Source organism: Pseudophryne corroboree, chromosome 5 (genome assembly GCF_028390025.1).
Source record: "Pseudophryne corroboree isolate aPseCor3 chromosome 5, aPseCor3.hap2, whole genome shotgun sequence".
Classification (NCBI taxonomy): domain Eukaryota; kingdom Metazoa; phylum Chordata; class Amphibia; order Anura; family Myobatrachidae; genus Pseudophryne; species Pseudophryne corroboree.
In genome coordinates this window covers 398,820,040-398,833,882 of record NC_086448.1, presented here as the reverse complement: position 1 = coordinate 398,833,882, position 13,843 = coordinate 398,820,040, and the positions used below count along the sequence as shown (strand labels likewise).

Genomic DNA, 13,843 nt, shown 5'->3' with positions numbered 1-13,843 from the left:
GTGACATCCTGCATGCAGGTATAATGGGCGACATCGCCAGCTCCGCTCCCCCACAATGGTTGTTCGTTGCTATCAGCATCCGCAAGTGTATATGCAATTGTCGATATTGGCACCTCCGTCGGGTCCCGTCACTAATGACAGACATTGCATCATTTGCGAGTTGTCTAGTGTGTACATAGCTATACAGTACTTTACAGATATTGTTCAGTGATTTTCAGATCATTTTCAGCAAATAAAAAGAAAAAGAAATGTAAAGTTGACATTAGTTTGTATTGTGAATTTATTCCTACCAGCATTCCAATACTAAAAGGCTCATCAGTTTACTAGAAATGGTCTGCAAATCTGCTGATTGTTACCATACACTAGCAATCTACAGCCCCAATTGATCTGTGAAATCCAACATGTTGGATAACCTGATTTACCAATCACTTTTTGATTGGAATCTGCGTTCTGTGAACTCCATACGCTGTCAATTTATTTACACAGTCATCTGCAAAACTCCAAATTGCCCCAATTGATTGCTGATGTTTGGGGGGGATGGGGGGGGGGGGCATTTAGACAAAGGAAGTCTGCTAAAGGAATGAGTTTGCTACCTGTCGAACACGTTAGAGCTAGTGAAGGGGGGCGGGGCATTTAGACAAAGGAAGTCTGCTAAAGGAATGAGTTTGCTACCTGTCAAACACGTTAGAGCTAAGGGGCAGGGTTTATAAGGCTTGTGTTTTATGTGTGATCAATCCTGGGTAGGGGGAAGCTTGAGTTTGTATGAGTTAAGAGATGATAGAGGTAACTAAACGCTGCTGAGAAAATGAACAGTGTTATGAACAGTGTAAATTAGAGATGAGAGGGTTCGGTTCTCAGAGAACCGAACCCTACCAGACTTTGTCTTCCGAGTGCGGTTCCGAGCCCGGCTCGGGTTTTCACGCCTGACTCGGAAACCCAAACGCGGCAAAACGTCATCATCCCACTGTCGGATTCTCGTGGGATTTGGATTCCATATAAGGAGCCGCGCGTCGCGGCCATTTTCACTCCAGTCTCGGAGAGTGTATTGAGAGGATGTGTCCTCAATGTTCAGTGTCTGTGTGTGGGGGAGGGGGGGGGGGGGGGAGTGGGGTGGCGAGTCTTGTGCTGTGTTGTGCTACTCAGTCCAGTGTAGTCACAGTGTTGGTGTCCTCTGCTGCCATATATCCTGTGTAGCTGTATAAAGTGGTGCTGTGTTATGCTGTCCAGTCCAGTGTAGTCAGTGTATTGTGCTGCATCAGTCCAGCCAGTCACAGTGTTGGTGTCCTCTGCTGCCATATATCCAGTGTAGCTGTATAAAGTGGTGCTGTGTTATGCTGTCCAGTCCAGTGTAGTCAGTGTATTGTGCTGCATCAGTCAAAGTGTTGGTGTCCTCTGTTGCCATATATCCAGTGTAGCTGTGTAAAGTGGTGTTGTGTTGTGCTGCATCAGACCAGTGTGGTGTCCTGTCTCATCAGTCATTCCAGTGACAAGGCAATCACAGTGGTATACGCTGCTGCTATATGTCCACTGCTGCCGTATCATAATAATAACAGCAACCACAAGTCCCTTACAGTGTTGTTGTGTTGTGCTGCATCAGACCAGTGGTAGTGTCCTGTCTCAGTCATTCCAGTTACGGAATACGCTGCTGCTATATGTCCAATGCTGCCGTATAATAATTATAACAACAACCACAAGTCCCTTACAGTAGTGTTGTGTTGTGCTGCATCAGACCAGTAATAGTGTCCTGTTCATTAGTCATTCCAGTGATGATATATGCTGCTGCTATATGTCCAATGCTGCCGTATAATAATAACAACAACAACCACAAGTCCCTTACAGTGTTGTGTTGTGCTGCATCAGACCAGTGGTAGTGTCCTGTCTCAGCAGTCATTCCAGTGATGGTATACGCTGCTGCTATATGTCCACTGCTGCTGTATAACAATTATTTATAACAACCTGTTAGGCTGCATCAGACCATTGGTAGTGTCCTGTGTCATCAGTAATTCCAGTCATTCCTGTGACGCATATTGTCTCTTATAACTCCCAAAAAATAATGGAGAACAAAAATTTTGAGGAGAAAATTGGGAAAGATCAAATAGAACCACTTCCTCCTTGTGCTGAAGCTGCTTCCACTAGCCATGACATAGACGATGAAATGCCATCAACGTTGTCTGACAAAAAAAAGCCAAAGTTCAGTAAAAAGAACCAAAAAAAGAAAAAATCATCTGAGGAGAAACGTAAACTTGCCAATATGCCATTTACGACACGGAGAGGCAAGGAACGGCAAAGGCCCTGGCCTATGTTCATGGCTAGTGGTTCAGCTTTACATGACGATAGAAGCCCTCATCCTCCAGCTAGAAAAATTAAGAGTTAAGCTGGAAAGAGCACAGAAAAGAACTGTGCGTTCTGAGATGGTATCACAAATCCTCAAGGATAGTCCAAGTGTGTTGGCAGTTGCGATGCCTGACCTTCCCAACACTGGACGGGAAGAGGTGGCTCCTTCCACCATTTGCACGCCCCCTGCAAGTGCTGGAAGGAGCACCCACAGTCCAGTTCCTGATATTCAAATTGAAGATGTCACTGTTGAAGTACACCAGGATGAGGATATGGGTGTTGCTGGCGCTGAGGAGGAAGTTGACGATGAGGATTCTGATGATGATGTGGTTTGTTTAAGTCTGGCACCGGGGGAGACACCTGTTGTCCGTGGGTCGAAGAAGCCCATTGTGATGCCTGGGTAAACTACCAAAAAAGCCACCTCTTCGGTGTGGAATTATTTCTCCACAAATCCAGACAGCAGGTGCCAAGCCATCTGTTGCCTCTGTCAATCTGTAATAAGTAGGGGTAAGGATGTTAACCACCTAGGAACATCCTCCCTTATATGTCAACTGCTGCACATTCATCAGAAGTCACTGTCAAGTTCAGAAACTTTGGGTAAGAGCGTAAGCAGTCCACTGACACCTAAATCCCTTCTTCCTCGTGTACCCAAGCTCCTGCAAGCCACACCACCAACTCCCTCAACGTCAACTTCCTCCTCAGTCAGGAACGTCCGTAGTCCTGCAGGCCCTGTCACTCTCAAGACTGAGGAGTCCTCTCCTAACCGGGATTCCTCCGTAGGATCCTGGAGTGGTACGCCTGCTGTTGCTGACGCTGCTGTTGTTGCTGATGGGAGTGGATTGTCATCCCAGAGGGGAAGTCGGAAGACCACTTGTACTACTTCCAGTAAGCAACTGACTGTCCAACAGTCCTTTGTGAGGAAGTTGAATATGACAGCAGTCATCCTTTTGCAGAGCGGATAACTGAGGACTTGCCAGCTATGATGGTGTTAGACGTGCGTCCGGTATCCGCCATTAGTTTTGTGGGACTTAGAGAATTGTTTGAGGTACTGTGTACCCGGTATCAAATCCCATCTAGGGTCCACTTATCTAGGCAGCTGATACCGATAATGCACACAGACGTCAGAAAAAGAATCACCAGTGTCCTACAAAATGCAGTTGTATCCAGTGTCCACTTAACCACGGACATGTGGACAAGTGTAACAGGGCAGACTAAGGACTATATGACTGTAACAGCCCACTGGGTAGATGTATGGCCTCCCGCAGCAACAACAGCAGCGGCACCAGTAGCAGCATCTCGCAAACGCCAACTCATTCCTAGGCAGGCTACGCTATGTATCACCGCTTTCCTTAAGAGGCACACAGCTGACTACATATTATGATCACACTCTGTTTAGAGATAATGAGAATCTATTAGATACTTGGTGTTAATAATCATTATCTATCTTAATTAATGTATTCTATTCTATCTGTATCTAAACATACATATCTTGTTTAGTTTAAATATTTATTCATATATACCATGTCTGTTTTTGATATAAGTTTATAAACTAAAATAATGGGATTTGAGTGAACTATATCGATATTATTATATTAAACTATATGTATCCCTCTTGTGGTTGGCATACTGGCTGGCAAGCTTGCGGGGACACCATTATGCAGGACACAACATGATGGATGGTATGGGTGCCGTCTGGCTGAGACGGGGAAGCGCCTGTGACGACGCGTTGCCCCGACAACCAGAACGATGCCTCTCACGTCAGGATACGCGCGCATGGGCGCGCGAGAATGACGCGGCGTTGGAGGCCCGACCGCGTCACTGCACGCGGCCGGGCGGCCATGGATGACGGGATGGGATGGGATCCGATCGCGCCATCCTCACCCTATCTAGATCAATAGATAAACAATCTCAGGTGAGAGTTTTCGGACCCTCATGGGGTCATTATGAAAATGTGGCATGGGATTATACTCTAGTATAAATTTATAGGATTAGATCAATGGGATATTACTCCCTGTTTTATGTATAACATTTTAGGTGAGGTATGCCTCAAGCGGTCATGTGACCACCAGATATGTGAGAAAAAACATAATATTGAATTAGTTTAAGTATTTTTCAAATGCATTAGCATGTGGTTCATTCTGGATATATATGTCTGTCATAAATTGGTCATATTATGAGATGAGCTGATTAATTTCAATCTTGTATGCAAATGAGCAGCCATATTGTTTGGGTATATAAACCCCTATTTACAGCCCAGTTAGCACCTTGAAAAAGTTGTGTGACCACAACGAAACGCGTTGGTGTGAGCTGCTCTCCTGCAATACTCCCTGGACCTACAAACACTTGGAGATAGAGGACCTGAACCAAGCCCCCATACTGAACCTCATGGACCTTTGCTGGAGGTAAACCATCTCAACTGAGGAACTTATTAATATTTCCACTGTACCAAGGAACTGCAATACTGCGGAATGCGGAGCCGCTTAATAATCCTTGATCATCTGTGGTAACTATTGCAACAAAAGACTAGCCTATTGGTACAATTGGATACAGAAGGGGACTTTCTACATAGGAACAGGTCCTAATATCTTCTCCATTATTTCAGCTGAAGTTGTCTGGGAGTTATGCCATACACCCTTTTCTAGGGTATTCTATTAATATACATTTTATTATATATGTGTATTTTTATTTTTTTCTATTTATTTGTTCAATTCCATGGATGTTTTAGTGAATTTTTATATGAATTAAATACGATTGTATATTGATTTGCTCATCTCATTTATGACCGTTTAGCGCTGGAAATTCTATTTGACACAGCTGACAACCTCTTACGGAAACTGAGGAGCATCATCGTAGAATGGCTTACCTCAATTGGACTCTCCTGGGGATTTGTGATATCGCACAACGCCACCAATATTGTGCGTGCATTACATCTGGGCAAATTCCAGCATGTCCCATGTTTTGCACATACAACCATTCGAGCTTGCCACACGTGAAGTCAGTTCAGACACTGCCAGCTTGAGTCAGGTCATTCCCCTCATCAGGCTTTTACAGAAGCAGCTGGAAAAATTGAAGAAGGAGCTAAGACCGAGCGATTCCGCAAAGTATATGAGACTTGTGGATGGAGACCTTCATTCACTTTGCCAGGATTCAAGGGTGGTCAATCTGTTGAAATCAGAGCACTACATTTTGGCCACCATGCTCGATCCTAGGTGTAAAGCCTACATTGTATCTCTCTTTCCAGCAGACACAAGTGTGCAGAAGTGCAAAGACCTGCTTGCTTGCCTTCATTTTCTCCCGCCACTGGGGCTGCAAGGAAAAGGATAAGATCAGGAGCGAAAGCTGACATCTGGTCCGGACTGAAGGACCTGCTAACGATTACTGACATGTCTACTGTCACTGCATATGATTCTGTCACCATTGAAAGAATGGTGGAGGATTATATGAGTGACAGCATCCAAGTAGGCATGTCAGGTGAAAAGAGGCAATTTGGAGGCCCTTGCACAAACTGGCTTTGTTTTACCTAAGTTGCCCCCCCCCCCCCCCCCCCCCCCCCCCGCCTCCAGGTGTGTACTCCGAAAGAACCTTGTCAGCGACTGGAGGTTACTTCCACTAAATGTGGAAAAAAATATGTTCATCAAAATGAATTATAAATTCCTCCGGGAAGACCTTTACCAGCAATTGCCTCCGGAAAGTACACAGGAACCTGTGATGGTGGATTCCAGTGGGGACGAATTAATACTCTGTGAGGAGGAGGATGTACACAGTGAAAGGGGTGAGGAATCGGAGGATGAGGATGAGGTGGACATCTTGCCTCTGTAGAGCCAGTTTGTGCAAGGAGAGATTGATTGCTTCTTTTTTGGTGGGGGCCACACAAACCAGTCATTTTAGCCACAGTCGTATGGCAGACCCTGTCGCTGAAATGATTGGTTTGTTAAAGTGTGCATGTCCTGTTTATACAACATAAGGGTGGGTGGGAGGGCCCAAGGACAATTCCATCTTGCACCTCTTTTTCTCCTTTGCATCATGTGCTGTTTATGGACTACTTTTTTAAGTGCCATCCAGTCTGTAACTGCATTGCCACTCCTAGATGGGCCAGGTGTTTGTGCCGCACACTTGTGTCGCTTAGCTTGGCCATCCAGCTACCTCATTGTACCTCTTTTCTTCTTTGCATCATGTGCTGGTTGGGGACTACTTTTTTAAGTGCCATCCTGTCTGCCACTGCAGTGCCACTCCTAGATGGGCCAGGTTTTTGTGCCGAACACTTGTGTTGCTTAGCTTAGTCATCCAGCTACCTCATTGCACCTCTTTTTCTTCTTTGCATCATGTGCTGTTTGGGGACTAGTTTTTGAATAGTGCCATCTTGTCTGCAACTGCAGTGCCACTCCTAGATGGGCCAGGTGTTTGTGCCGCACACTTGTGTTGCTTAGCTTAGTCATACAGCCACCTCGGTGCAACTTTTAGGCCTAAACACAATATTGTGAGGTGTGAGGTGTTCAGAATAGACTGGAAATGAGTGGAAATGATTGTTATTGAGGTTAATAATACTGTAGGAGCAAAATTACCCCCCAAATTCTGTGATTTTAGCTGTTTTTGTTTTTTTAAAAATCATCCAAAACCAAAACACGAAAGGGTGGTTTTGGCAAAACCAAGCCAAAACCAGAACACTAAAGTGGATTTAGAACCAAAACACAAAACGCGAAAAGTGCCCGCCGCACATCTCTAGACTGTAAATATGTACACTGCTCAAAAAAAATAAAGGGAACACTTAACACAATGTAACTCCAAGTCAATCACACTTCTGTGAAATCAAACTGTCCACTTAGGAAGCAACACTGATTGACAATCAATTTCACATGCTGTTGTGCAAATGGAATAGACAACAGGTGGAAATTATAGGCAATTAGCAAGACACCCCCAATAAAGGAGTTGTTCTGCAGGTGGTGACCACAGACCACTTCTCAGCTCCTATGCTTTCTGGCTGATGTTTTGGTCACTTTTGAAAGCTGGCGGTGCTTTCACTCTAGTGGTAGCATGAGACGGAGTCTACAACCCACACAAGTGGCTCAGGTAGTGCAGCTCATCCAGGATGGCACATCAATGCGAGCTGTGGAAAGAAGGTTTGCTGTGTCTGTCAACGTAGTGTCCAGAGCATGGAGGCGCTACCAGGAGACAGGCCAGTACATCAGGAGATGTGGAGGAGGCCGTAGGAGGTCAACACCACCCAGCAGCAGGACCACTGCCTCCGTCTTTGTGCAAGGAGGAACAGGAGGAGCACTGCCAGAGCCCTGCAAAATGACCTCCAGCAAGCCACAAATGTGCATGTGTCAACTCAAACGATCAGAAACAGACTCCATGAGGGTGGTATGAGGCCCCGACGTCCACAGTTGGGGGTTGTGCTTACAGCTCAACACCGTGCAGGACGTTTAGCATTTGCCAGAGAACACCAAGATTGGCAAATTCACCATTGGCGCCCTGTGCTCTTCACAGATGAAAGCAGGTTCTCACTGAGCACATGTGACAAACGTGATAGAGTCTGGAGACGCCAAGGAGAACGTTCTGCTGCTTGCAACATCCTCCAGCATGACCGGTTTGGCAGTGGGTCAGTAATAGTGTGGGGTGGCATTTCTTTGGGGGGCCGCACAGCCCTCCATGTGCTTGCCAGAGGTAGCCTGACTGCCATTTGGTACCTAGATGAGATCTCAGACCCCTTGTGATACCATATGCTGGTGCGGTTGGCCCTGGGTTCATCCTAATGCAAGACAATGCTAGACCTCATGTGGCTGGAGTGTGTCAGCAGTTCCTGCAAGACGAAGGCATTGATGCTATGGACTGGCTCGCCCATTCCCCAGACCTGAATCCAATTGAGCACATCTTGGACATCATGTCTCGCTCCATCCACCAACGCCACATTGCACCACAGACTGTCCCGGAGTTGGCGGATGCTTTAGTCCAGGTCTGGGAGAAGAACCCTCAGAAGACCATCCGCCACCTCATCAGGAGCATGCCCAGGCATTGTAGGGAGGTAATACAGACACAAGGAGGCCACACACACTACTGAGACTCATTTTGACTTGTTTTAAGGACATTACATCAAAGTTGGATCAGCCTGTAGTGTGTTTTTCCACTTTCATTTTGAGTGTGACTCCAAATCCAGACCTCCATGTGTTAATAAATTTGATTTCCATTGATAATTTTTGTGTGATTTTGTTGTCGGCACATTCAACTATGTAAAGAACAAAGTATTTAATAAGAATATTTCATTCATTTAGATCTAGGATGTGTTATTTTAGTGTTCCCTTTATTTTTTTGAGCTGTGTATTTTATGGAATAGATATACTATAAGAGAGAAAGGATTGGAATTTTAGCACCTAGATTAATAATAAAGACTCAAGAAAGAAAACGGGTTGAGAATAAGGATAGGAACAGAGACAACTTAAGAGACAAAGTAGGGGAGGAAGTAAATTTGGAAAAGAATATAACAAAACTTTTGTACAAATAAAATGCAGACTTTGTTTGTTTTTGCTAATACCCCTTTCACAGCAGCACCTCTGAACCCAGGTTATTGGCACATGAACGCGCATAACCCATGTTCATGTGCGGTATGAAAGGGTCCCGGGTCAAAATCCCGGGAACCATGCCCCGGCATTTCAACCCAGCTCTTGACCAGGGTTGAACCCGGGAACAACCCGGCTCACTTTGCGGTGTGAACGGGAGCCGGGTCAATGCGCCCCACCTCCCGTTCACTCTCTATGTACAGGCGGCTCCTGGAGATCATGTGATCTCTAGCGTCGCCCCTGCCGCGTCACCGCTGACGTCAGCAACCCGGCAATATGCCGGGCTGCTGACTGCGATATGCAAGGCGTCTTACACGGGAATGTTCCTGCATGATCCCGGGACCATATTCCCGGGTAAGACCCTGCATTTTTGGTGTGAAAGAGGTATAAGTGTGTTCTGTCTCAACTCCACATGTCACTGAGTAAAGTTCTGAGCGGGATGCGGTCAGAATGCCGAATCCCGACCGCCACAATCCCGACATATTCTCCCTCCATGGGTGTCCACGACACCCATAGAGGGAGAATATAATAGTGTGCCGAGCGATGCGAGCCCGCAAGGGGCTGCGTTCCGCTCGCCACCCCTGTCGGGATTGTGTGGTCGGGATTCCGGCGTCGGTATTTCGACCGCCGGGATTCCGGCTGGCGGCATTTAGTACTGATCCCTTCTGAGCTGCTACTTTTGAACTACTCCCAGTGGAGAGATCAGCACACTTAAAATAGGGGCCTCTCATGGGGTCGCTAATTTTACTGGTTATTGATTTCTTCCTAATCAACTCCCACTACTTCCTTCTCTACCTAAAAATTTTATGGACCTTTAACCATATGGGTTAATTAAAGTGAATAGTAAAAAATATTACATGCCCACATTATTTATCAGGCAGTATTGCCCCTAAAGCAGCAGTATGTCTGGAAAGAATTAATTTTTAAAACTAGGCACGTAAGACCCTGTATTTACTTCTGTTCTGTCTTTCAGCAATTGTATAGAAAAAAGCCTGGGCTTGCTATTACTTGTGCGAAGACAGGTCAAAATATGGATAAAAACAGATATAAAGATGTTTTACCTTGTAAGTATATGAATCTCTGTTTATCATGTTTCTAATTTCAGAAGTCATTTGTCAATGTTGTTGGACTATGTCAATGGTACCCAAACGCGGTCCTCAAGGCACCCCAGGAGTCCAAGTTTTAAGGATAACCATGCTCAGGCACAGGTGACCTCAGTCAGTTTGTTTATACCATCTGTACACAAGCAGGGATATCCCTAAAACCTGGGCTGGTGCCTTGAGGACCATATTTGGGAACCACTGGATTATGTTGTTCTAAACTTTTACCGTGATTGAAAAAGTACTTGCAAACATAGGACCATTTTGATCAGAACCAGTGAATCATTGAGGCCTTTGTCCACCATCAAAGTATTTTCCTATCCCATCAACCAGCTACAGTACTATATAGATTTCTATAGCATTGTATACAACAAGCATATGTAAAAGTTATTTTGGAGATAAGGACAAGTTTGCAGAATAAATACTGAATGGAAGAGTATGCGGAGTGAAACTGTGCGGAGTTTGTATATTCTCCCCGTACTTGCGTGGGTTTCCTCTGGGTACTCCGGTTTCCTCCCACAATCCAAAAATATACTGGTAGGTCAATTGGATCCCAACACAAATTAACCCTAGTATGAATGTGTGCTCGTGTACATGTGGTAGGGATTATAGATTGTAAAACTCCACTGGGGCAGGGACCGATGTTAAAGGGCAAATAGCCTCTGTAAAGCACTGTGGAATATGTGTGCGCTATATAAATAATTGGTAATAAATAAATAATTAATAAGTGGGAAATTGATGGGAATGAGCAGCAATAATGAAAATACTGTAGGTACAATGATCCTACCTATGAATTTACTACCATGTGGTTCCCACTGCAGTTGCACACACAGAGCTTTCCTTCTAGTGGTTGTATGTGCACATATGAGAATAGCTGGTAAATTGTTTTGTTTGTTCTATTGAGTGCTGGGTAGGCTAAGATCACTATTGAGAAGGACATATACGTACAGCGATCTCAAGAATTAGGTATCTGTATGTTGTAGGTGTCAGACTGGTATTTGTTTGTGAATCTGGAGTCAGGAAATGTCTGTGCAAGTACTTGGAGGTGTATAACTAAGCTGGCACATACCATCCCCTGGCCAGGAATCGAACCTGGGTCTCGGCAAGAAAATGCCGGATCGTGACCACTAGACCACCAAGGGTTTTGGGGTTGGTGAATGAATGATGTATGAGGGGAGTGAAGAGTGTGGTAGTAGTAACCAGGCTAACATTGGGATGATACAGTAATGATGCACAACATTCTCCTTACTTTTAGCTGCAGTCCAGTATGGTGGAGTGGCTGACCTTAGCCGTGTGGTAACCAGCTTTCAGACTGGATGGTCACTGTAGAAATGGCTCAGGAAGCACTCTTGAGATGACTTGGACTGGATGCAAACTGAACACTGAACAGGATGGTAGTTTGTGAATAACCGGAGTGGATCCAGGGAACTGGAATCTCAGGTGTTGGCTGGCACCAGCAGTCAGGAGCTTGATGAGATTACCTGTGCAGCCAAAAGAAAGGCCTGCACAGGTGTGAGCTGGATAACGATACTGTGCAGCACTTAGGAAAGAAACTGCACCTGCAGGGAAACGGAATGCAAGGAAGCATAGTTAACTTCACTCAGCTAGAGCTGAGCTAGACAATGAACTAGCGAAGACTGAGAGCCAGTAACCAGAACATATACCCCTTGGCTAGTTGGGATAGGCTGAGTAGAATTAGATGGTGCAGAGAGATCATACTGGCTAACGATTGGCTGAACCACGGTCAGGTGATTGGGACTTGGCACAGCAGTACTCCAGGTCAGGCTTTGATGTAGCTTGTGGCCTACCAGGCCGGGAAATACTGAAGCCTGTATGTTTTGTAAGTGACAGCGGACACGGGTACTTTGTGATGGAGCGAATCTGCAGGCGGCAGGAGGGGTATCTGACCTATCGGCAGGGCAAACTGGACCGGGTTGTGACAGTAACCCCCCCTTAAGGAGTGACCTCTGGACATCTCCTTGGTTTTCGTGAATACTTTGTATGAAAGTTGGAGATGAGATGAGGAGCATTAACATCTTCAGAATGTACCCAGGACCTCTCATCAGTACCATATCCCTTCCAATGGATCAGATATTGGCGTTTCACATAACGACGAGAGTCAATGATGTTTTCGACTTCAAATTCTACCCCTCACTGAGTTTTAACAAGAGGAGCCTTGGGAAGAGAAGACTGAACCTGTGGAGTATAAGGGGTTTGAGAAGTGTCACATGAAAAGAGTTGGGAATTTGAAGTGATTGTGGAAGTTGTAAACGGTAAGCCACTGGATTGATGACCTTGATGATAGGAAAAGGACCGATAAAGCGAGGTGCAAATTTCATTGATGATACCCGGAGCCTGATATTGCGTGTGGATAACCAAACTCGATCACCCACCTCCTTCTATCGGCAAAAATCTTGTAACGTACCGAAGATTCTTTAAGTGTGGCATGAACCTCCTTCCAGATGTTTGCAAAATATTGGAGAGTTGCTTTGGCAGCTCTTACATCAAATACTGGGAGAGACTGGAACTCAGGAACACGAGGATGCCGCCCATACACAGTGTTGAAAGGAGTGGTCTCAGAGGAAGTATGATAGGAGTTGTTATGAGTGAATTCAGCCCATGGCAGGAAATCTGTCCAGTCATCCTGTGAGGATGATATATACATACGGAGGAAAGTCTCTAAATCCTGATTGACCCTCTCAGTCTGCCAATTAGATTGTGGGTGATATGCCGTAGAGAACTTTAACTTAATCTGTAAAGATGAGCAGAGAGCTCGCCAGAAGCGGGCGACAAATTGGGATCCTCTGTCAGACACAATCTCTGTGGGCAATCCATGAAGGCGAAATATTTCAGAGATGAAAAGCTGAGAGAGGCGTGGAGCTGATGGCAGTCCAGTCAGAGGTACAAAGTGTGCCATTTTTGAAAAACGGTCAACTACAACCCAGATAGTGGTAATCCCTTGGAGGATGGGAGATCAGTAATGAAATCCATTGAAATATGGGTCCAAGGTTGTAGTGGTATGGATAATGGTTGAAAGGGACCAACTGGAGATTAACGAGAGACCTTATGCTGAGCGCACTGAGGACAAGATGACACAAATTCCTGGACATCAGAACGTAAGGAAGGCCACCAATAGGATCTTTTAACAAATTCCAAAGTCTTTCTAACTCACGCATGGCCGGAGAACTTGGAGGCATGGGCCTATAGTAATAGTCGCCTGCGAAGGTCAGGAGTGACATATGTTTTACCAGGAGGAGGTGTGACCACATCAGTAGAAGCAAATACAGTAGGATTTAGCAGCGGATACTGTTCATCTCCATATGATTCGCCTTCTGGAACCATAGAGCGGGATAAAGCATCAGCCTTACAGTTACGGGATCCTGGACGGTATAAATTTTTAAAATCAAACAGAGAGAAAAACAGTGACCACCGGGCTTGCCTGGGTGTGAGACACTGGGCAGTTCTGAGAAAAAGAAGATTCTTGTGGTCTGTGAATACCGAAATTGGAAAGCGAGCTCCCTTCAGCAGATAACGCCATTCCTCAAAGCCTAATTTAATGGTTAATAGTTCTTTCTCGCCAATGGGATAGTTCCTCTCAGCAGGCAGAAATTTCTTTGAAAAGAATCCACAGGGATGCAGTTTGTTCTCGAGTCTCTGTGAAAGAACTGCCCCTATTCCTTCTGAGGATGCGTCCACCTCAAGGATGAAGGGTTGAGTAACATCCGGCTGGCTGAGTACCGGAGCTGAAATAAAGGACTGTTTCAGTAACTGAAATGCTGTTTTTGCTTCCGGAGACCACTTTGTTGGATTGGCCCCCTTTTGGGTCAAAGCAGAGATAGGAGCTACTAATGTAGA

General features: G+C 45.4%; 1 protein-coding gene across 3 annotated transcripts in view; it reads left to right on the top strand.

The window, feature by feature from the left end:
• Nucleotides 1–13,843, top strand: part of PTPN3 (protein tyrosine phosphatase non-receptor type 3) — a 1,027,556-nt gene that overhangs the window by 760,923 nt on the left and 252,790 nt on the right. For all 3 annotated transcript variants that reach the window (XM_063922728.1, XM_063922729.1, XM_063922727.1), the window contains one exon: nucleotides 9,862–9,952. In XM_063922728.1, coding sequence (XP_063778798.1) covers nucleotides 9,862–9,952 — 91 coding nt within the window. The remainder of the gene's footprint in view (nucleotides 1–9,861; nucleotides 9,953–13,843) is intronic.